The 23,204-nt window shown below is 43.6% G+C and overlaps 1 protein-coding gene across 1 annotated transcript in view; it reads right to left on the reverse strand.

Annotated features, from left to right (window-relative positions):
* ZZEF1 (zinc finger ZZ-type and EF-hand domain containing 1) overlaps positions 1-23,204 on the reverse strand; it is a 93,020-nt gene that overhangs the window by 51,356 nt on the left and 18,460 nt on the right. The window contains exons 7-18 of the mRNA XM_069603158.1: positions 22,005-22,121; positions 20,921-21,099; positions 18,817-18,915; positions 17,523-17,614; positions 16,999-17,147; positions 12,817-12,928; positions 11,112-11,327; positions 9,370-9,470; positions 8,634-8,803; positions 7,692-7,825; positions 3,230-3,300; positions 2,173-2,287 (exon numbers count right to left, since the gene is read on the reverse strand). Of these exons, the coding sequence (XP_069459259.1) occupies positions 2,173-2,287; positions 3,230-3,300; positions 7,692-7,825; positions 8,634-8,803; positions 9,370-9,470; positions 11,112-11,327; positions 12,817-12,928; positions 16,999-17,147; positions 17,523-17,614; positions 18,817-18,915; positions 20,921-21,099; positions 22,005-22,121 (1,555 nt within the window). The remainder of the gene's footprint in view (positions 1-2,172; positions 2,288-3,229; positions 3,301-7,691; positions 7,826-8,633; positions 8,804-9,369; positions 9,471-11,111; positions 11,328-12,816; positions 12,929-16,998; positions 17,148-17,522; positions 17,615-18,816; positions 18,916-20,920; positions 21,100-22,004; positions 22,122-23,204) is intronic.

Raw genomic sequence — 23,204 nt, forward strand, 5'->3', positions numbered from 1 at the left:
TGTTTCTCTGTCTCTCCTCCTCTCTCTCATCTTCAAAAATTCCTTTTTTCTCTGTCTCCTTCCTCTGAGCCTTCAATCAGACCTCTTGCATTTTAGATGGTCATGGACACATTGCTATATTTAAAACAGATAACCAACAAGGACCTACTATATAGCATATGGAACTTTGCTCAATGTTATGTGGCAACCTGGATGAGAGGAGAGTTTAGGGGAGAATGGATGCATGCAGATGTATGGCTGAGTCCTTTTGCTGTTCATGTGAAACTATTCCCAGGTGGTGCTAGTGGTAAAGAACCTGCCTGACAATGCAGGACACGTATGAGACATCGGTTTGATCTCTGAGTCAGGAAGATCCCCTGCAGGAGAAAATGGCAACCCACTCCAGTATTCTTGCCTGGAGAATCCCAAGGACAGAGGAGCCTGGTGGGCTCCGGTCCATATGGTCACAAAGAGTCGGACACAACTAAAGTGACTTAGCACACATGAAACTATTACAACATTGTCAATCGGCTATACACCAATCCAAACTAAGAAACAAAAAAATTTAAAAACACCCATTTTACAAAACGATTCTTTATCCCTCTATGGCTCTCTAACCATCATCTCTATTCTCCAGTTTCTCTAGAGATAAATTCTTCTATCTACAAAGCACAAAATACGTTATTTCCATGTAAATGCCCTAAACTGGAAACAACCCAACTATCCCTCCAAAATAAAGTGGATAAATTATAGCAGATGCGTAAGGGGAATATTGTGAACCAGTGAAGGGTGGGAGAGGAGGGCGAACTATAGCACACACATCAACATGGATGAATCTCAAAAATGCTGAGTGAAAAAAACTTGTCCCAGAAGACTGTACACCATATGATTCCATTAAAGCCCAAACCAGGCAGAACGAGCCTGCTACCCAGGGATAACTAGAAACGAAAACAAGGGTATGATGACTATAAACTTCAAAATGGTGGTTCCCTTTGGTCAGGAAGAAAGAAGGGGAGCCACGGAAGGGCACAGCGGGTGAGAATGGACTTCAAAAATACTGGGAACATTCTGGTTCTTAAAATAACCATTTCTTTAAATTGTCCATCAACATACATTATTTTGGTACATGAATTCCATTTGAAAGGGTTGCTCACACCTGCTGCCCTTGCCTTTCCCCTCCCTGTCACTCTACCCTTTCGGGCCCTACCACTCGCTGATACCGTTCCTCAAAGGCATTGGTCACTGCCCAGAGGAAGCCTCCCCATTCGACCTAAGTCTCTGCTGACTACTGTCCTTAAACTCTCTCCTCGCTTTGCTTCTGTCTCTCCTGAATTTCTTCCTGCCAGGCCTTCTTACTCTCCCGGCCACCCTATCTACGTAGATGCCTACAGGTGAAGAGAGGTCACCGACATTTATGGCTTCAACCAGCACTAGCTGGTTAACGATGGCAAATCTCCATTCCCAGCACTGACTCAGCTTGAGTGTTCAATGAGACTTTGTCATGTGAAGTCCTGCCAGACCAGAAACCCAATGTGCTCGAAGTCTAGCCGTTACCACTCTCCTCTTCAAATTCCGGCTCCTCCCCATCTTGTCACTGGTTACACATGCTGTTCTAGCAGGAACACCCCTCCCTCTCTGCCTGGTCAGACGCTACTGGTGGGCTCATGAGGAGCTCCAGTATCACCTCCTCCAAAAAGCCTTTCTCAAGCTTTTCCCCTTCATGTTAAGAAAGAAAAAAAAGGAAAAAAGTATTTTAAAAATCATTAGCACAGAAAAGAGATCATCCTTTCAGATTTGATCAGCCTGCAGATGTGCAAAGTAATCATAAATTTAAAAAAAAGCTATAAGTGATTTCCCACAGAATTCACACCACAAATATATGACTCTGTGCTGGGTTCACTGACTGGCACCAGGGCACTGGTGGGTAAGCACCCATTCTTCTTCTTCAAAGGGATCTTTATGGGCACGTTTGGGTATTTATTGCTGGCCGACTGCCAAGAGGCAGGGAAGCATCCCCTCACTTGTTCGGGGCAAATCGTCCCCTTAATTGACTTGGAGCAAAGGCAGGCGGGGAAGCTCTGTGCTCACAGGCATGGAGTTACAGTCACACCAAAAACGAGGGCTAAAGCGGAAGGAGCCATGGCTGCTCCCTGTCTCCTAAAGAAGCCGAGGAAATGGAGCGGCGCTGGTTACCTCTCGAGCGGCAACAGACAGCAGGGTGTTCATGACCGCCAGCACTTCGCTGATGTCCATGTCCGCCAGCTCGCCTTTCTCAGGCAACAGCAGAAGGCCGCCCGGATCCTTATCACTGGAAGGACACAAAGGAGTCATGACACCTCGTGTCAGGAAGGGGATTTTCAAGCTTTCTACCTCAAAAGAGAACCCAGCAAGTTTTCAGTGTCAGTTCTATGGCATGTGAGGGGTTTGAGTCAGAACAGGGTCAGGGTTCCAGTGGGGTCTGTGCCACTGTCCATCCACAAGTCCTTATGTAAGCACAGGCCCATAAATCTTCGAGTCCTTAGAAAAGATGCCAGGGAATAAACATGATGAATAAATCACCTTGGCTACCAACAGGAAATACACCTAATTTCATGACTGCTAATTTGACAATCCAGGCTAAATATTCCCTGCATCTTCAAAGGCTCTTCACATGAGCCCCAGGTCCTTTCATCATTCTTGATACTTGATTCTGAAGACATTTTATAGAATTCTCTAAGCCTGGTGTCCATACAAGGCACAGTCTATCTGCAGACAGCTCAGGCTTTAATCCCCTCCCTCCTTCAAGACTTTATTCCTCCAATAATGCAACCTATAGACCCATAAGCTTCCCTGGTAGTCAAAACAGGTAGCAGTCTCCACGTCACCGCTCCCAGCACACTGTTTGCTGAACTACCACTCTGTGCCTCTGTAGTTGGGCATTCACGTTGTTGGGTTTTTAGACCAAACTCCTGTGGTTTCTATTTTTGTCTTCAAAAATTACGTAGAAACTGAAGTGTTCAAGGAGACTCCCAGTGAGCTCCACTCTAAATCGTCTTACAGTGACTGGGACTTGGAGCAAGCTCTTGACAAGACTATCTTTCTACCACTATTTTAGTCACGTCAAAGGCCAGTGATACCTCATTCTAGAAACCTGGCTGAGTGAGGGAAGCACATGGTTACTCCAGAAGCACCTGAAAGGAAGGGAGAGCTCAGGAAGACAACGTTGTGAAGATCTGCAGTATCGGACAGTTGAGAAGAATTATAAACTCACCTAAAATACGTGCAGAGGGAGCGGAAAGTGAGCTGCATGGACTGCTTGCGTTCCTGCTCGGTGACATGCTTCTAGAAAACAAGAAACTGCACATTCAGGAAATCTGCTCCATGGATGTTCCAGAGCACCTGAGCAGAACAAAATACCATGGCCCACTGTTCCCAAACACGATGAACGCTGGGGTCGGCAGACCACCTCATGGGCCGGACTGAGACCTGGCCTAGTGCTAAGAGGGAGCAGAACTCCCTGCCTAAACAAAACAGGGCAGGCAGGTTTACTTCTGTTCACTGCTGAAGCTGACATGCTGGAGCTTTCCTGCAGGAAAGCCTGATGCAAATGTTTAGGAAGGTGACTTCCAAAAGATGTATACTTTCATCACTGGGCGTGCCATCCTGAGAAGAGGGGCCAGAGATGGAGAGCATTTTTTATGAGCTTCCTATTTTTTTAAAAACAGGATCTAAGCTTTCTCTGTGTAAGTCCAAATAGCCAATGGTGACAGTTACAGAAATCACACTCCCTGATGAGGCTCTGGGTTACTTTGTAGGGTTTTTTTTTTTTTCTCTTCTCAATTCAATAAATGTATTGAACACCTACTGCTAGCAAGGCATGGTGGTGGGCAATTTCCAGAGAATTTAAGACCCAAGGCCCTGCCTGGCATTAAAGGGTGGGAGAGAGAAGATATGGTCACAAAGGATAGCAGTTTAATTCATCTGCATGAGAAGAGAGAAAAAATACAGCCCTTAAGATAGATGGACAAAGGAAAACTTGATGAGCTTCTCTACTAACAGACAACAATGTCATTCAAAAGGTCGTGCATCCTCTTTCTATTTCTCTGTGTGGGACTCAGGCTAGCAAAAAAAAGAAAAATTTGCTCAGCTGCCTGTTAAATGCTTCCAGCCAACAAGTAGGACAGAGACTCGCCCACTATCCAATGGGTCACGTCAGCTGATGCTGTCAGCTGCTATACTCACAAAGTGAAAACTGATTCAAAGGGAACCTCATGCATTATTGGTAGGAATATAACTGGTGCAGCCATTATGGAAAATAGTAACAGCTTTTGAAAGTTCTCAAAAAATTAAAAACAGAACTACCACGTCATCCAGTAATTCCACTCCTCGGTATTTATCCAGAAAAAACAAAAACACTAATGAGAAAAGATATATGCATCCCAATATTCATTGCAGCATTGTTCACAAAAGCTGAGATATGTAACCAACCTAAGTGCCCATCAATGATCAGATAAAGAAGATGTGAAATATACATACATTTGGGCTCCAAAATCACTGCAGATGGTGACTACAGCCATGAAATTAGAAGACACTTACTCCTTGGAAGAAAAGTTATGACCAACCTAGATAGCATATTCAAAAGCAGAGACATTACTTGGCTGACTAGGGTCCGTCTAGTCAAGGCTATGGTTTTTCCAGTGGTCATGTATGGATGTGAGAGGTGGACTGTGAAGAAGGCTGAGTGCCGAAGAATTGATGCTTTTGACCTGTGGTGTTGGAGAAGACTCTTGAGAGTCCCTTGGACTGCAAGGAGATCCAGCCAGTCCATTCTGAAGGAGATCAGCCCTGGGATTTCTTTGGAGGGAATGATGCTGAAGCTGAAACTCCAGTACTTTGGCCACCTCATGCAAAGAGTTGATTCACTGGAAAAGACTCTGACGCTGGGAGGGATTGGGGTCAGGAGGAGAAGGGCACAACCGAGGATGAGATGGCTGGATGGCATCACTGACTCGATGGACGCGAATTTGGGTGAACTCCGGGAGTTGGTGATGGACAGGGAGGCCTGGCATGCTGCGATTCAAGGGGTTGCAAAGAGTTGGACACGACTGAGCGACTGAACTGAACTGAACCGATACATACATCATGTGAACGAACGTGAAGTTGCTCAGTCGTGTCCAACTCTTTGCGAGTCCCCATGGACTGTAGCCTACCAGGCTCTCTGTCCATGGGATTTTCCAGGCAATAGTACTGGAGTGGATTGCCATTTCCTTCTCCAAGGGATCTTCCCAACCCAGGGATCGAACCCGGGTCTCCCGCATTGTAGACAGACGCTTTACCATCTGAGCCACCAGGGAAGTCATAAAACCATGGCCTTGACTAGACGGACCTTAGTCGGCAAAGTAATGTCTCTGCTTTTCAATATGCTGTCTAGGTTGGTCATAACTTTTCTTCCAAGGAGTAAGCGTCTTTTAATTTCATGGCTGCAGTCACCATCTGCAGTGATTTTGGAGCCCAAATGTATGTATATTTCACATCTTCTTTATCTGATCATTGATGGGCACTTAGGTTGCTTACATACATCATATATATATGTATGTATGAATATTAGCCATAAAATCTTGCATTTGTGACAACATGGATGAACCTAGAGGGTATTATGCTAAGTGACATGAGTCATACAGAGAAAGACAAATATTGTACGGTTTCCCTTATATGTGGAATCTAAAAAAAACAAGTGAACAAACATAATGAGACGGAGACAAAGTTATAGATGCATAAAGCAAACCAGTGGTTCCCAGAGCTGAGAGGGGTGGAAGGAGGAAAGAAATAGATTATCGAGAGTAAGACTACAGACTTCCAGCTGCAAGTTAGTCACAGGTATGAAAAGCAGTGTGGGGAATACAGTCAATAACTCCATAATAGTCTCATATGGTGACAAGTCACAGACAGCATGGTGATCATTTTGAAATGTGTAGAGATACTGAATCACTATGTTGTATAACAGGGAATAATGTAGTGTTGTAGGTTGATTATACTTCAAAAACAAAGAGACGCACAGAAAAAGAGGGTGGAGGCAGGGATGGGGAGAATTGGAAGAAAGTAGTCAAATGGTGTGAACTTCCAGTCATAACACAGATAAGTACTGGGGGTGTCGAGTACAATATGACAAGTGTGATCAACACTGCCGTATGTTACATATGAAAGTGGATGAGAGAGTAAATCCTAGGAGTTCTCATCACAAGAAGAAAACTTTTTTCTATTTCCTTGATCTTATATCTATATGAGATGATAGATGTTGATTCAACTTATTGTGATAATTATTTCATGACGTACATAAGTCAAATCTTTATGTTGTATATCTTAAAATTATACAATGCTGTATGTCAATTATATCTCAATAAAACTGGAAGAAAAAAAATACACCTGATCCCTCAAGCTGATATGCACGTTTTATAGACAGCTGAAAACAACCAAAGATCCTCTCTCCTCTCTGAAACCTTCCTCAACCACTTAACAGAACTCTCCTCTAAAATGCCTACTGTAACTTGAGGTCAGTTCTTCCTTGCAGCAGTGTCCCCAGTTGTACTGCAGTCATTTGGCAACAGGGACCACATTTTATGCTTCTTTTACTCCCTTTTTTGTTTCTATAGAGCTTTATACATCTGACAGGGCACTTCTGTTGCATGTGCTAAGTAGCTGTTATATACAGAAATGCCTTTTTAAAATGCTGCATCTCGTTTGCTTCATCAGCTCTTCTCAGTAATTCCATTTAGTTGCTTGTCTAAACAGACTAATAATGATTGCATGTTTCATTCTTTCTGTTATTTTAAAGTTTCTTTCTTGCCCTACAGCAGTGGCTAGGCCTTCTAATACTATATCAAGAGAAGGAATGACAGTAAGCACCCTTGGCTCATAGCTCGTTCTGAAAGGGATGAGTAAGTGATCCAAAGACCAGTACGTTGATTTTTGTAGGTTTTAGGTACATGCCCTCCACCAGATTAGGGGCATTTGTACAGGTTTTGTTGTTTTAGTCATCACCAGAATTAAATCCTAGTAAAGTATCTTCTGTAGTTGTCAATATGATTTTTTCCTCTTTGATTTCATTGACTCATTTTCTAATGTTAAACCATCCTTTCATTCCTAGGATAACTCCAGCTCAATCATGATTTTGGGTGAGAGGATGCAGCTGAGGATTAAAACTTAATTGTATTTTCTTTATAGATATAAACTGAAATATTAATGAATAAGTCAGGGATTTACTTTGATATAATAATGGTGTGGGGAGAGGAGTATGTGAGGTATATAATGGGTGAAATAAGTTTAGCTTGAGTTTGTAATTACTAAATCTAGGTGATGAGTACATTTGAGGGGTTGGAGGGACTGATATATATTATTTAGCCTAGTTCTATATTTAGATTTTCCCATAATAAAAAGTTAAACTGTTAAAAAGAACACTTGGTTGTAGGCATGTCATAAAGATGAAGGAGACTAAACCCTCCCCTTGTGATCCAACAGGTTCTGAAACGGATGCTGGGATTATCTGTCATCCCCATCTTGAGTATAGTGCTATGTCCTTAGATACCTGTGTCCCACACAAAAGTTTGCATATAGCAAGAATTAAATAAACCTTTGGGAAACTGAAACTGAGAGGACATCAGAGAAAACAAAAACTACTAAGTTTCATGCCAAGATAGGTCAAGAGTGGAATCTCCACTTTTAACATAAATAATTACCATCATGGTGAAGAGATGATTCCGTCGGGTAAGTCGATCAGGAAAGAAGATGGCAGCCCCATTGAGAAGGGTATTCCTGACTTCTTGTTTTAGTATTTCCATGGGCACAGAGTCTCCATCCAACCTATCCACCACTGATAAAAATGAACAATCAGCTTTAATATAGCCCATCTATTCATTTACAATATATATATTTGCTTTAGCCCATAAACTCACTACTAGAACAAAGAAATACCTCTGCACAAACTAGGCAGTGTAAAGAAATTATTTTTTTGTTTACATTTAACAAAAATAAAGACTCTATGTTCCAGTTTTTCTTTTATTATTTCTCTGTTCTTTTGAGACACAACTTGCAAAGCCTTAAAAATAACTTCAGATAATCACGTCTTATTCTCAATCAACATCACCACTTCCCTTCTTCAATCTATCAGCCTTATCCCTGTGTCTTAGTTGAAGTAAAGACTGAATGTTGTTGTTATTCAGTCACCAAGTCGTGTCCGACTCTTTGCGACCCCATGGACTGTAGCATGCCAGACTCCTCTGTCCTCCACCATCTCTTGGAGTTTGCTCAAATTCATGTCCATTGAGTCCGTGACACTGTCTAACCATCTCATTCTCCACTGGAGAAGGAAATGGCAACAACGCCAGTGTTCTTGCCTGGAGAACCCTATGAACAGTATGAAAAGGCAAAAGGACTGGAGAGTGTGATAATAATTACTCTCAGTATAACACAACTACAAGCCAGAAATCAGGAGGAAGGCACTGAGGAGGACTAAACCTTGAGCTCCAAACAATGATTCAAAGAAGACTGAGGAAGCTCATTCTCCAAAGACATAAACCTGTTACTGGGTTTGCATGGTCAAAGAAACCCCAGTTCTCTACAGCAAGAGGCCCTGCAGGCCACCAGAACAGGGTCCCAGTGAAGAGGAACCTCAATCCTACCACTGCACAGGTGCGCGTAGAGCTCCTCGGCAGCCTCCACTGGCCTAGGGCGCGGGCTTGGAGCCTTGGCGTCCTCAGTGGCGGCGGGAGCATCCCCTTGCAGCGCTGAGAAGCAGCTCTGGAGGAGCTGCAGAAGCAGAGTTTGGGCACAGATGCACTCTTCCCTGGGGCTACAGAAAGACAAAGACCATCAGAGAGCAAAAGGGCCAGCTGCTTTTCCCTCGCAGTCCCATAGCTATCTACAAAGGACTCTCCCCACTAGGCATCAGGCTCAGTAAAAATGCCAATTGAGAGGCAGGAAGGTGGAAAGGAAAGAACAGTGTACGAGGTATGGAGTCTGAAGACACAAACCTTGTCTGACTGCCTACTCTGTGGCAAAGAAATGCATTTCTGACTCTGTTTCATCAGCGGTAAACATGAAGACACTATAATACTTGACCTGGCTTTATATTACAAGGTAATATAAAGGGCAAAATGCTTGCAAAAACACTGCCCAAATGATGTATTTTACAGAAATGTAAGATATTATTTTCAACAATAACCAAATTTCTCAAATCAGAACAAGATAAACTAGTAGGAAGTAAAAAATCCTGGGGGGCAAAAAAAACCCCAACTGTTCATTTAGAATAGCAAAACTCAAGAGTTTTCAGCTGTGTTTATATGGCTATCGTCTTTATCATCTGAGCCACGAGGGAAGCTCCACATGACTATCCTCTTGTAATAGATTTCGACTTACTTTTGCTTTAATTTACTGTAAAAATTCCAGAAGATCTGCAAGTCAAGACCCGCAAAGTCCAGAAAAGATTTGTATTTTAATCCACTTTCTTTCTGTTGTACCTAAAAAATAATAAAGACCAGAAAAAATAAAACGGAAAAATGCATTTGGAGAAATATCGTTAACGGCTCATTTACTTCTCATTATTTAGGGGTAAGGTAGCTCCTTGTGTGAAAATCCCAACATTAACTGATGTGACCCTTAAGTGACAATCTGTGGACAACTATTTTTGGGTGTGAAACTATAAAATAGGGGTGTGTGTGTGTGTGTACATGCATGTGTGTGTATACATGCATGTGTGTGTATATATACATGTAACACACACACACACACACCCCTGTGAAAGCTCCCTGACTTCACAGATACGACACCTGGGACATGAGGGAAGCTTTACTTGGTGATGACTACTGTCCAGGATCGTACTGCAGCTTGTTTTCATCCTTCCCTGAACACAGGCTGAAAGATCAATCCTGCTGTAAACGCTCTTGCTACATCTAAGCGCCTCTTCTCATCTGCTGTTTTCTGCTGTGACAGGAGAGCTCCAAACACCAAACAATGCACATAGAAATGGAGTTATCAGTCTCTGAGCGTGCCACGAAGCAGAAAGGTGAAGAGGATACACTGTGCATCCCACACACGAGAGGCTCCATCAGATTCCTGAGACATAAGCCACATTCTCTATGGTGACAACTGCAAAAATCTTTGAGTGGGTTGTCACTGTACTTTTATTAGTGACTGTAAAAGCTGGTATCGAAAACACAACGTTCACAGCAGCATTACTGACAACAGCCAAGATGTGGAACCAACCTAACTGTTCGTCAACGGATGAACATACCAAGAAGATCTGACGTATATATACACAGACACACACCGTGGAATATTAGTCAGCCATAAATAGAACAAAATTTTGTAACAACATGGATGGACCTGGAGTGTATTACTCCAGTGAAGTAAGTCAGACAGAAAAAGACAAATACTGTAAGCTTTCACTTATATGTGGAATCTAAAAATGAAACAAATATAATAGAACAGAAACAGATTCACAGATACATAGAACGAAACTAGTTACCAGCGAGAACAGGAGTGAGAGGAAGGGCAAAATAGGTGAAGGGGATTAAGAGGTGCAAACTATCAAGTATAACATCAATTTTAAGTTATAAGAATATAATGTATATCAGGGAATATAGCCAATGGTTTATAATAACTTTGCATGGAGTGTAATCTATAAAAATGTCGAATAACTATGTTGTACACTTAAAGCTAATACTGTAAGTCAACTATATTTCAACTTTTAAAAAATCCTGTTATTACTTCGGGAGTTCAAATAAAGAGACAGAACTCACCTATACTTCAGGAGTACTTCTAGGACTTATAGAAGACATAAATCCCATAAATGTGCTTTGGCTCCCCAGTGACCCCTGGCAACCACAGCTGGGCATCTTTAAGATCTCTGTGCAGGTCTATTCCAGGAAACCTCAAGAAGGTGATCACAGGCCACTTCGTCTTCCACTTACTGATGCCATCAATGCCCCATACCGCACTCCCCTTGAAATCCCAACATCAACACAGCAGTGACGCCTGCCATCCTCATTCAAACTGCATGGCCTCGGCAGGGCCAGGTTTCATGGGATGGTGTTCCTTCCCCCAAACACACCATTTACTTTTCCCAAAGGAACGAGGTTTAACAACTGAGTAAACGCTACCAGGTCGTGGGCGAGCTGCTGGATGAACTGAAGGGTCTTGAGGAGCAGTGTGGCCCCGCAAACACTCTCCTCCGTGCCCTTTCTGCAGTGAGCACAGACGATGTTCTGTTCAGCTTCTGCTCTCGCAGGCCGGAGGTACCCACTAATGCTCAAGCCTTGTACTCCCAAGCGCTCTGCCGACTCCTGGCGGGTGCAGAGGAACTTCACCATCAAATACTGGAAAGAACAAGAAAGACGTGATGAGAAGGACTCAGAAGCTCCAGGTACTGATGAGAGGGAGGTGAAGGTCATTCTGGGCAGGTCTCCTTGTGACTTTCATGATTAATGAGGTCTCACGACACCTAGCACTGGGGACACAAAGTGTAAGCCTAGAATCTATAGCAAACAGGAAAGAGACAATACAAATGCTGGAGTCAGGTTCTGGGAAAGATCACAATATGAAAAATGGCATTACTTCCTCTTCAAGGCAAAAACAGGATAAGACAGGATAAATTAGGGAAAGATGTCTGCTCTGTGGCTCAGTCATTTTGGTTTCTTGTTTGAAGTTTTCTCTTTTTTAAATGTGGGCCATTTTTAAAGTCTTTATTGAACTGTTATAATACTGCTTCTGTTTTTTTTTTTTTTCTTAGCCAAGAGGCATGTGGCATCTTAGCTCCCCAACCAGGGACTGAACCCACAAACCCTGCACTGGAAGGAGAAGTCTTCACCACTGGACCACCAGAGAAGTCCCAGCACAGTCATTCTGAGACAGAAAACAGCTATACAGTGAAAACAGTCCACGACTGCCCTAACGGATCACCTCAAAACACTCCAATTACAGGAAACCTACATGCTGGGAGCCTAGGACACAGCCTTGTCTTTGCAAAGCTAAAGCCATTTTCAAAGCCCAACTTCTATCTTTGCTTATTGTAGTGAAAGTTCCTTTGTTGAGGATCTTTCAGAATCCACTACTCAGCTGCATAAATATTTACTGAGCAGCTACTATGTATAAACCCTAAAGACAGTTATTTCTTTTATTTGAGCTTCTTGCTAAGATTTACAATGGAGGTTACAAAAAATTAAGTAGTCAGGTAATCACTGTTTCTTTCACAGCTACAGGAAGACATCTCTCTTGCACTTATGCCTGGGGACTTAACTGTTCTCTCAGCCTGAGATGCCCTTCTCCACACCTCTCAGCCTGGCTGAAGAAGGCAGCTTAATCAACTTTCAATACTTGGCATCACGCCAACTTTCCTGGGATGCCTTCCCTGGTGAATTCCAGACTGGGTAAATATTTTCCTTTGGGCTACAACACCCTGTATGTCTCTTTATCAGCCCAATCACAGTGTCTCATATGTCTGTGTCTCCCACTAGACTCTGAAGCCCTTGAGGGTCATGATCATGTCTGGTTCACCTCCAGGGTACCGGTGCTGGCATAGGTCTGGCACACAATGACCACTCAATAAACACTTATAAGACAAAAGGAGGGGATGGGACTTCCTGGTGGTCCAGTGGCTAAGACCCTGTGCTCCCAATGCAGGGGGCGAAGGTTCAATCCCTAATCAGGGAACTAGATCCTACATGCCACAACTCAAAGATCCTGCATGCTGCAACTAAGACCTGGCCCAGGCAAATGAATAAATATCTAAAGAAAGAAAAACAAAAACAGACAAAAGGAGGGGAGGAGAGGGGAGGTACGTGAAGGCCACAATTCACTGATGCTTACTTTGGCAACTCTGCACTGCTGCAACTTGACATCTGCTTCATCCCACTCTTCCTCCAGCTCAAACCAGCCAATGGGATCATCTTCACCAAGGATATCAGACGAGCAACCGATCCTGTAAACACAAAGGTACTCACAAAACATTCTCCTATTTCTCATCTTCTCAACAGTCTAACAAATAAGGCACCGCTTACATGGAACTTGGGCTTCCCTTGTGGCTCACCTGGTAAAGAATCTGCCTGCAGTGTGGGAGACCTGGGTTTGATCCTTGGGTTGGGAAGATCCCCTGAAGAAGGGAAAGGCTACCCACTCCAGTATTCTGGCCTGGAGAATTCCATGGACTATACAGTCCATGGGGTCACAAAGAGTTGGACATGACTGAGCAACTTTCACTTCACTTTCACTTTACATGGCATTTAACTTGTTTAGATGACCTGTCTGTTAACAACAGGCTGGGGTGTACCACTTGGTGCCTGAGTATACAAGCGAGGTGCTGGTAACTTCCTCCCCACTTCTCAGCTTCCTTATCTGAATGATGGGAACTATTATTAGCCCCGAATATGACCTGAGAATTCAGGAGAAAGTTTGCTTCTCTGGATAACTGGATTATCTGAAGAATGAGACCTGAAGTCAAGGTATCTAAAATGAGCTACTCAGGAATAAAGTCCTACACAACAGCTGGTATGTGTTTCTGGAAAGAGTCAAAGGAGAGGCAGGTTCAGTTTTCTTTCCCCAGGACTGGCTAAAATATCCACGACTGGCTTGAGCTTCATATTTGCAACAGTTGAAGGGTAAAAGCTGGGGAGCTTTTGGATCCTGGAGCTCCAAAAAAGGAAAACTTCAGCTTTCACAGGCCTCAGGATTTTTTCTTATTCCTTAAGAAGTCCTTACAAGAAAGCATTTCAACCCAAAAGCTGAAGAAGCACAACTGTGTACCATTTCTTTTTAAAAGCTGGATACATGAATGGTACTTCCTTTTTAGGAATAAAATAGCTGAGAAGGAGAAAATGGCAGTCTTTTCAAGTAACATTCCTAAAACTTTATTTAGTCTGTGCTACAGCTAACAGGCTAGCCAACACATGCATAATTCTGTATGGATTAAGATAAACAAACACAGGGATTTACAACAATAGGAAGGAAAAAAACAAAGGATCCAGAATAAGCTCTATAACAGAGAGAGAAAAAAACGTTCTCTTCTGACCATGTCGTTCTAAGCATGAAACATTCATGACATAGTTAAGCCTAAAACCAGTGGTATCCCATCTAAGCCCAAAATTGTGTCAATGACTCCTATCAGTATTGAGTGTCTGAGCACTTTAATTCACTCTGGGAGTCATCAAGGAAATCTGTGAGATATAAAGAGCTGGCAGGGTGTCAGAGAGGGGTAGAAGCAACCTTGCTTACTATATCAATTCATAGGCAGGGTGGAAAAAACAAAGCTGAATATGTATAGCCCTTAAGTATGTATAGCAAGCCCAAAGCTGGTCCCAGAGCATACTGACTAACTGACGTCTGATAAGAGGGCAGGGAAATAAAAAGGGCAAAAAGACAGATGTGTGTCTTGTTAACATTTTGATCTCCAAGCTGGAGAGGGACCAATATTTTATGTAGGCCAAGTAAATGAGGATTTCAGAGTAGCTCAGACTGGAACCAGGAGCTAAAATCAGCAAGGGACTAAACCTGTATTTAGGTTAAAAAAAATAATCATCCTATATAAGATGTGGAAGATCTTGTTTAACAGCAGGTTTAGGGAAAAAGACCTATATTAATATGTGCCAAGAGTGGGACACAGCTACTTAAAAACAGTGTAATCTCTGATCATTATTTTAAAAGAAAAGCATTTTTTAAAAAGCATGCATGCATGATGGGAGAGAGATGCTTCATTTAGAGGGCTGGAATTAGGACCACTGAGTTGAGATTACAGCTACAAGATTTCAATTGAACGAGTCCTCATCACTGAGATGCAGTGAGTGCTCCATCACTAAGGACATTCCAGGGAGGCCGAATAAGCATTTGTCAGAGATACCACCATAGGAAGCCCAGAGGAGAGAGGAAGTTTGTCTAGAACCTTGCTATTTCATGTGTGATCCATGGTCAGGGAGCACCAGAGTCGCCTGGGAGCTTGTTAGAAATGAAGGTCTCAGGCCCCACGCAGAACCATCGAATGAGAATCCACATTTGACACAATTCTCTGTGGTTCATAAGTCCATGAAAGCCCAGGAGTAGAGTACTCTGTGTTAGTCACTCAGTTGTGTCTGACTCTTTACGACCCCATGGACTTTAGCCTACCAGGCTCCTCTGTCCACGGAATTCTCCAGGCAAGTACAGTACTGGGTGACAGGAAAATCTCCAGCACCCCATTACCTATGAAATACAGGAGCAAAAAGAGCAAATCTCAGGCTCAGCTCTGTGAGTTTGCTACTAGTGCTAAGGGAGGTAACACTGCCCAGAAGGTCACCGATGCCCTCTGCAGCTAAGTCCAACAGACTTAGCTTACTGCATCTAGACTTATCTTACTAATTCCTGGGTGACCTCCAACAGGGCTGCCCACTCCCTGCCTCTCTAACCACGACTTTCCGTTGGCTTTCCTGCTGCTTCTCTGGCCACTTTTATCAGCCTTTCTCTGTTGCCCCTGAAATACTGGTGGCTCTCAGCATGTTGACCTCTCTGTGCTCTTCCCAGGACACATGCTCCTCCAGAATGATCTCTTCGAATTCATTTTAAACTGTTGCTGAAATGTTTCTGCTCTCTATGCCCTCACGACAAAGTCTCTTCCAGGCTCCTGACATGCTTATCCAACTAGCTGTGGGACATCTCGGAGGTATCCTACAGCCTCAAAGCCAACAGGGCCAAAACTGAGCTCATCATCTTCTCACAAACCTGTACTCCCTGAAGTATGTTCTATCTCAGAAAAAGGCACTACCAATGTCCCCCCTGCCAAGGCAAAACCCAGGACTCGTTGACGCCTGTGCTTTCTCCCCTCTCCTGCTCTACATTTAGTCACTCACCAGGTCCTGCTGTTTCCCCGGCCGGCTACAGTCCACGGGGTCACAAAGAGTCGGACACAACTGAGTGACTAACATGCACACAGAGAGTCCTGGTGGTTCTCCCTTCCAGCATGTCTGCAGTCGGTCCACACCTCTCCATTGCTCTTGTCACAGCTCTGGGTGATGTCACCCATACTCTGGCCCCCACGGTGACAGCAACAGCTTCACCCATTGCACCCTGCCCCCTGTTCACTCTCCTCCAGCCCTGCCTCACACAGCAGGCTCCAGAGTAGTACTTCCAAACCACACATGCGATCTCCTCGTTCTTCCTGAAACTTCTGGATAGCACAATCCCCACCGACTCCCTTCCCCTGCCCCCACTGCTTTCAGGATAAAGTCTTAACTCTGAAACCCAGACAAAAGGCCTTTAATGACCTGACCCCTTCCTCTCTCCGGAGTCACCTCACCCCATTCTCTGCCTCACCGCACACCTCAACAAGGTGTGGCTCTCCAGTCCCTTGAGTAGGCCAGACTCCACCTCTGAGTTCTCAACTCTGTTCTGCTCTTTGCTCAGGACATTCTTCTTCTACTACTTCAAGGGGTTAATTAACTTTAACTCCTCCATATTCAACACTTCCTCCAGGAAGCCTTCCCTGATCAGGTCAGGTGCTCTGCCTGCGCTCCTAGAACACCTGATCCCTCCTACCCACCTTGCCTGGACAGCACAGTGACTCTGCAGGTTTTACCATCTGTCTTCTGAGCAGGCTCTATGGAGCAGAGACTGTGCCAACTTGCTCATGAGTGCAAGGCATCTTTGGTGCCTAGCAGCAGGCCGAGCAAATCATAGGTACTTAAATAATTATTTTCAATAAAAGCACAAAAACAGGAGGAAGGAAGTTGGGGCTGGGGTACACTTCCCAGGGGCTAGATAAGACTAAAGACCTCAGGCTGCCCACCACTCACATGGATATCATTACCCAGCCATTTTGAAGATCCATATACCTGGTCACGAAACAGACCAAGTAAAAGTCTATGAACAAACTAAAATGCATGTCTTCACACATGCTGCCAGAAAGCAATGGGTGTTCCTGGCTACTAAAGACAGGTTAGTAGCAACTCTTCTATAAAGAAAATATGTCACCAGTAAGAGAATGTGTATTATCTTACTAACTAGAAAGATGTTTATTCTGTTTCTTACCTGCTTTTTACAAATTGCCTGAACTCCTGAAGCTTCCATTTGTCATATTTTTCAAATCTTTTGAAGTGTTCTTCCGCATGAAATTTATCAGAAGATGAATTGTAAGCAAACACCAAGCCACACTGGGCACCAATGCCACCACGTCGAACCTGGAAACAGAGGTCTAAATAAAGAACATTGAAGGGGCCAGAATTTTGTGGCCATTCTTTTCCCATATAATGTGGTCAAATTCAAAGAGCTTAAAGCAAAAATGAAACCAACAAAGAGAAATTTCAAATACATTAAATCCTGGAAAAGTAAGAAAGTTGCTTCCCAAGAAAGGATTCCTCACCGTTTTTGATCCTTACACTTACACCATTCACGGACTTAAAATCTATTCATCCTTGTGCCCCTGTGTCTGCTACAGGCCTGACACAGAAAAATCACTAAAATCAATGAAAAGCCAGTGACATGGACTTCTGCAATGCAACCCTATTTTTAAAACTAGTAGTAACATTTCTGAAAGAAGGCAGCAGAAGAATTACCATAATTCTGATCTGAGTAACTTGGAAGGCAGATTCAGTTCCTGTAGAAAAAATAGTACTTGCTCTGGTTTTTCCAGTCTCTGTAAGAAAACCTACAAAAAAGAAAAATTAACATTAGGATGACTGATACATCTGTAATAACCCTGAGAACTAAGACCAACAAAACCAAGGCATATCCTTTGAGGCAGAGGCATCTAGCCCATCTGGTCCTCTCATAAAAATTAGAAAAAGAATTCCTCTCTGGGCAGATGCAACCCCGCTGATCAACCACCAGGTAACAGATAATGGGCCAGGTATAACTTCGTCAGAGCACAATCTTTTCAACTATACAGGCAACCCTGCTCTGAGGCAACAATAAAGAAATTAAAAGTTGATAAAGATTGTGACTTTAATTCAAAGAGACAAAAGACTAGACAGTTAAGCATCTTTCTGAACCCTTCCTGAAGCCACGACTGATGTTTGGCTGGGCTGTCAGAGGCACGCAGACTGAAAGGCCGTGAGGAATCAGCTTCTCAGATGCTGTCCGGAAAGACCGAGTCTTCAAAATGGGCAAGGAAAGAATGTGTGCGTTGGAAAGTGTCCTCAGTCATGTGACTCTTTACAATCCCGTGGACTGTAGCCCACCAGGCTCCTCTGTGCATGGGATTCTCCTGGCAAGAATACTGGAATGGATTACCATTTCCTCCTCCAGGGGATCTTCCCAACCCAGAGACTGAACCCACATCTCCTGCGCTGGCAGGCAGATCCTTTACCACTGAGCCACCTGGGAAGCCTCCCCAAAGTGTTTATTTAACCCACTCTTTTGAGTTCTCTCCACCTTTCATTGTCTCTGAGCTACTTGATAATTCTATAAATTGTACAATATGACAGTAATGCAAATGATTCTTGTCCACAGAAATAAAAATTGTGTCTAAAGGAACACAGCTGATTATTCCTTATGCTGACTGACCAATTTTGCAGCTATCTGTAGATTCATGTTAGCATTCTTATTGGTCTCCACGAGTTCTTAATGAGTTCTCCTTCCACCTGCCTGTATAACATCCTAGTGGTCCCCTCCCTAAAGTATAATGTGAACATTCAAGTACTTTTAAGTTGTTACAGGTGACTGACACCTAGCAGATGGCAACATGGTAGTAAAGAAATCACACAAACGGTTCAGGAACCACTGATGCCAACTGAAGCACACCGGCAGCGAAGACTGCACGTCCTGAAAGTCTCAAAGACCACAGTGCGGTTCCACAGGGCCTCTAGTGGCCGTCTCCACTCGCTGAAACCCCGCAGGTCCACCACTCACCGTCCCTCGTCCATGGCTCAGCAAGGAGGTTTTCAGGTCCTGACTTCTCTTCTTTTCCCTTGACATCACAGGCCTGAAGAGTCAATTGGAGAGGTTTCCCTGATCAAAGGAAAGAGAGAAAGCGAGAGAGCCTGAAGCTAGCACTATGAAAAAATGAAAACTAGAATGCTCATCAGTGGAAACAGAGAGCCTGTGGCCACCCAGATTGCTAACTAAAATTGACCCATTTCAAAGCTAACATAGGAAGTAATATCAGATAAAAGGTGATACCACCCTTTTCCTCTCTCCTGAAAGAAACAAAGAATAAGTCATTCCAAAAGAATCACTCTAGAACAACGACCAGTCAGAAACAAGGCATATTGTAAGACACAGACTAATAACACAGACTTAATACAGTCGTGTGTTTAGCAGGAGGAGAAAGGAATTCCTAAGACACTGTTTGGGAGTCAATAATTAGGTTTATTATAACTGCATTTAAATATATAAATAATGAAAAAACAAATATCATATATTAATGCATATTTATGGAATCTAGAAAAATAATACTGATGAACCTATCTGCAGGGTAGAAATAGAGACTCAGACACAGAGAACAGTCTTGCGGACACAGCAGGGGAAGGAGAGGGTGGGACGAATTGGGAGAGTAGCCCTGACAGACACACGCTGCCCTGTGAGACAGCCAGCGGAAGGTGCTGCGCAGCACGGGCCCAGCCGGGCGCCCCGTGACAGCCTGGGGGCAGGACGGTAGGGGCAGGGTGGGGTGGCGGGGTGGGCAGGCTCAAGAGGGAGGGGATGTATGCTCACTTATGACTGATTCATGTTGTCATATTGCAGAAAGCCACACAATAATGTAAAGCAATTACCCTCCAACTAAAAATACATTTAAAATATATCAATAAAATAAAACATACATAAATAATGTCTTGGGGTTTGACGTCTTATTTCTTAAAATTATCTCCAGGCAAATTTTGGAAGTTTTCAAAATTATATAAATCAACTTTTACTATAATGATCTAAAAACATTTTCTTTTGTTTTAGTAATGTAACGAAAACTCTATAATCCTATTTACCTATAAACCAAACCGGAACTAGAACATTATTTATAATGAACAGCCCCCCTAGGCGTTCCTCCCGTTTGGGCTTTCTGCCCAAATGACAGCTAAACTGAATCGAAAACTTTTCTGGAGAATATTTTCCAGATAGATCCCTCCCATCTGGCCATGGGTCCCAACCTCTCCAAAAAGATGATCTTCCCAAAACTGGGGAGGGGGTAACTGGATTTACATGATATCTATTGCCTGACTTAAAAAATTAAAAGTAAACTATTAGGAAATATTAAGGCAAAGGTACAAATATCATCTCTGGAGAAAGAAGCGGGAACCCACTCCAGTATTCTTGCCTGGGAAATCCCACAGACAGAGGAGCCTGGAGGGCTACAGTGTGTGGGGCTGCAAAGAGTCGTACACGACTGAGCAACTGAACAACAACAAATACCACAAGGAATGAGCACAGTGCTCTGATGGGATGGGATTCAGAGCTGTACTCTGCGGACAGAAGCTTTAGCCCCAGAGGCTAGGACGGCATGTGTCAAGTGCAGTCATCTGGGAGTAGCTGTACAGACTCCTGTGTTGAGAAGGATTAAGAAAGAAGCTCCAACCTGGATCAGTGGAAAAGTGCTAAGATGGACTGCCATTGGGCCCAGGAGGGAAAGTGGTGGCTGGCATGTATGTCTGCCCAGATATGTCATTCCAACCAGCTATCAGCTATCACCAGGATGCAGAGGGACACATTCCAAGACAAGGGTCTTTGCGCCAGGTCTGGCTTTCAAATGGCCACCAAGCCTCAGTCATTAGGTCAGTAAACCCTGGGAGTGCAGTGCAGTGGACACTCACATTTCTTTTCTGCTAATGCATCCATAAATGAACCAATATCTCCCTCCTTCCCATCAACCCTAGTCAAAGAAGACATGTTCCTCCAGAAACCACGGTATAAGTACAATGACCCAGCCCACAAACTACTACTCAACAAGATAAGAAGATGCCAGAAGGTCTCCCAGTTGGTGATGGTTTTATGCATCTTTGTGCACCTTGCCGAGGTCACTTACCGTATTTAAGGAGCAGGTTCTGCCTGACCGATGCCATGGATGAGATGAGGGATGAGGCATCATAGTGTGTGTCCAGGTGATCAGTGACAGTACATAGAGAGCTCAGCACTTTGGCAACACTTCCTCTTGCTAGTGCAAAGGCCAGAAGAGTCAGCTCCACCTCTGGTGTAGAACGGCAGCTACGAAGAGCAGAAAACATTTCGCTTCTTAAAACATGAGAAAACTCAGGTAGTTCAAACCTTGTGTAACTGATCACCAAAAGCAAAATCAACCTGCCATACGCTTCATCCATTTATCAGAAACACTTTTTCAAAATCCTTAAAAGCTATCCTAAAAAAAAAACTGAATCAGTCTGGAGGAATAGGAAATAAAACCCTCACCTCTGTAACCTTAATCTGTAAGTATAAAATAACGCTATCAATTTCAAGAAGTCCAACTTTATAAACCAAAAATAAATAAACTGTTGCAATAAGCGCCTGCTATCAAGAAGTCTTGAGTAATGACCTGGCTTGCTCAGACAGCTAAGGGCTTTTTCCTTCAAGCACTGGTAACGTATTTTAGATCTACTCCATGTCACGCTTATCTAGTTTCTTAAACACATTACCCTGAAACTTTCAAAACTGTCTAGATGTCTCAGGGCCTGGTTTGTACTCTAATACAGTAACGTCCTCAGGGCTCGCTGTGACAGAGCTGAGTGTCCCCACACTAACGGACTCCTTGATCAGCTACCAGGGTGTCCTTTCCCAGGTCCATGGACAACCAGGCTTGTTAGGCCTGCCCATGGAAGCAAGCAGGTGCTGGGCTGGGGATGTGAAAGAACGGAGAGGCTTTGAGTTCTGGACTGTGACACCTCTGCCCTGGCTGAATCTGAGGACTCCTCCGCCCCTACCCCCAATTCCTGAGGTCAGGGGACATTGCTAGTTAATGGAGGGCACCGTTATTTCACTTTCTCTTCAGTCACTAAAAAATGAAATACTGAAAAAAAAAAAAAAAAAAAAGACCTGACAAGCACATATGCCCTCTATCTGCCACCAACACTGGCCCCCCATCTCCCCTACCCCACTTATCGACCTTGAGTTCTTACCTAGTAATCCTTATGAGGAAGCTGTCCACTTCTTCCAGAACGTTGGGAGACAGGAAAGTGGAGAAATCTGTAGATCCTGGCGAGAGGGACAGTGGAGGCATGTGCTGCAGTGCCTTCCTAGGAGTGTACGGTGCACAGTCAGAACACACCCGGCCAACGATAAGTGTATTCATGTAATTTTAGACCAAATAAAAATGCACTGTTGGAAGCTTGTTTGCATTAAACTCTTACTAAGAAACAGTGTTCCTACAGAGAACCTGGTACATAATATAAATCAGCCTTTTTCCTACAGGGGTCCCAGTGCTAAACTGTTTAATGGGATTTCTTTTCTTTTCTTTTTTTTAAAAGAGTTCCTTTAAGAATTTCTTGAAGAGTTAAAGAGTTTAAGAATCTCTTAAAGAGTTTCTTTAAGAATACACATGACTCTGGTATTCAGTTTGTCACTTCAGTTGAAATTTTGGAAGTCGAGTTGTTTAACTCAGAAACACCTATTTTTAAAATTTTAGACTTGAGAACGGCATTCTGAATACTGTCTGTAGATAAAGAAGGCATCCAGCGAGAATCCATCTAACCTGTTGTGAAGACAGTATCAGGCATATAAACTTTAAATATAATCCGATCTTCGACAACTTGGCATAACTCCACAAAAACAAGGCAGGAAACTCATCCTCTTCTCCTTCCTAAAAATTTAGTCCACAGAGTAGGGCTGTGCAAGGCAGGCACTCTTGCATGCCTGCGTGGGGTGCATGGTGGCTCAGTGAGGTACTGGGGCAGGGTACTGAGCAAAAAGACAGCCCAGCATGGAATGCCAGCCCTGAGAAGGTAAGGAGGGAGTTCAGGCAAGAGCTGGGGAGCTGGGAGGCTGGTTACATGGAGTGGGACTCTTTAAATAAGTAAGCATAGTAGGGTTGATGGGAGCCAAGTTTCTCACAGTCATAGCAGGGAGCTACAAACACAGAAAGAGAGACAATCAGAATGAACGTGGTAGTACCGGCTTAGAAGTGTCAGTGTAAACTCAGGAGTTTTCAGTGTTACAGACAGAGAAACAAATGCAGGAGGCAATGTGTCTCTGTATACACATGTCTGTTACTCAGACACAGACATATATTTCCCAGCCGTGTCCACTGAGAGAAGCAACACTCCGACAGCAACTGGCTTAGTTTGTTCAGTTCCTAAACACAACTCTCCACTAAGAGTGAC

The sequence above is a fragment of the Ovis canadensis genome, chromosome 11 (genome assembly GCF_042477335.2).
Source record: "Ovis canadensis isolate MfBH-ARS-UI-01 breed Bighorn chromosome 11, ARS-UI_OviCan_v2, whole genome shotgun sequence".
Taxonomy (NCBI): Eukaryota; Metazoa; Chordata; class Mammalia; order Artiodactyla; family Bovidae; genus Ovis; species Ovis canadensis.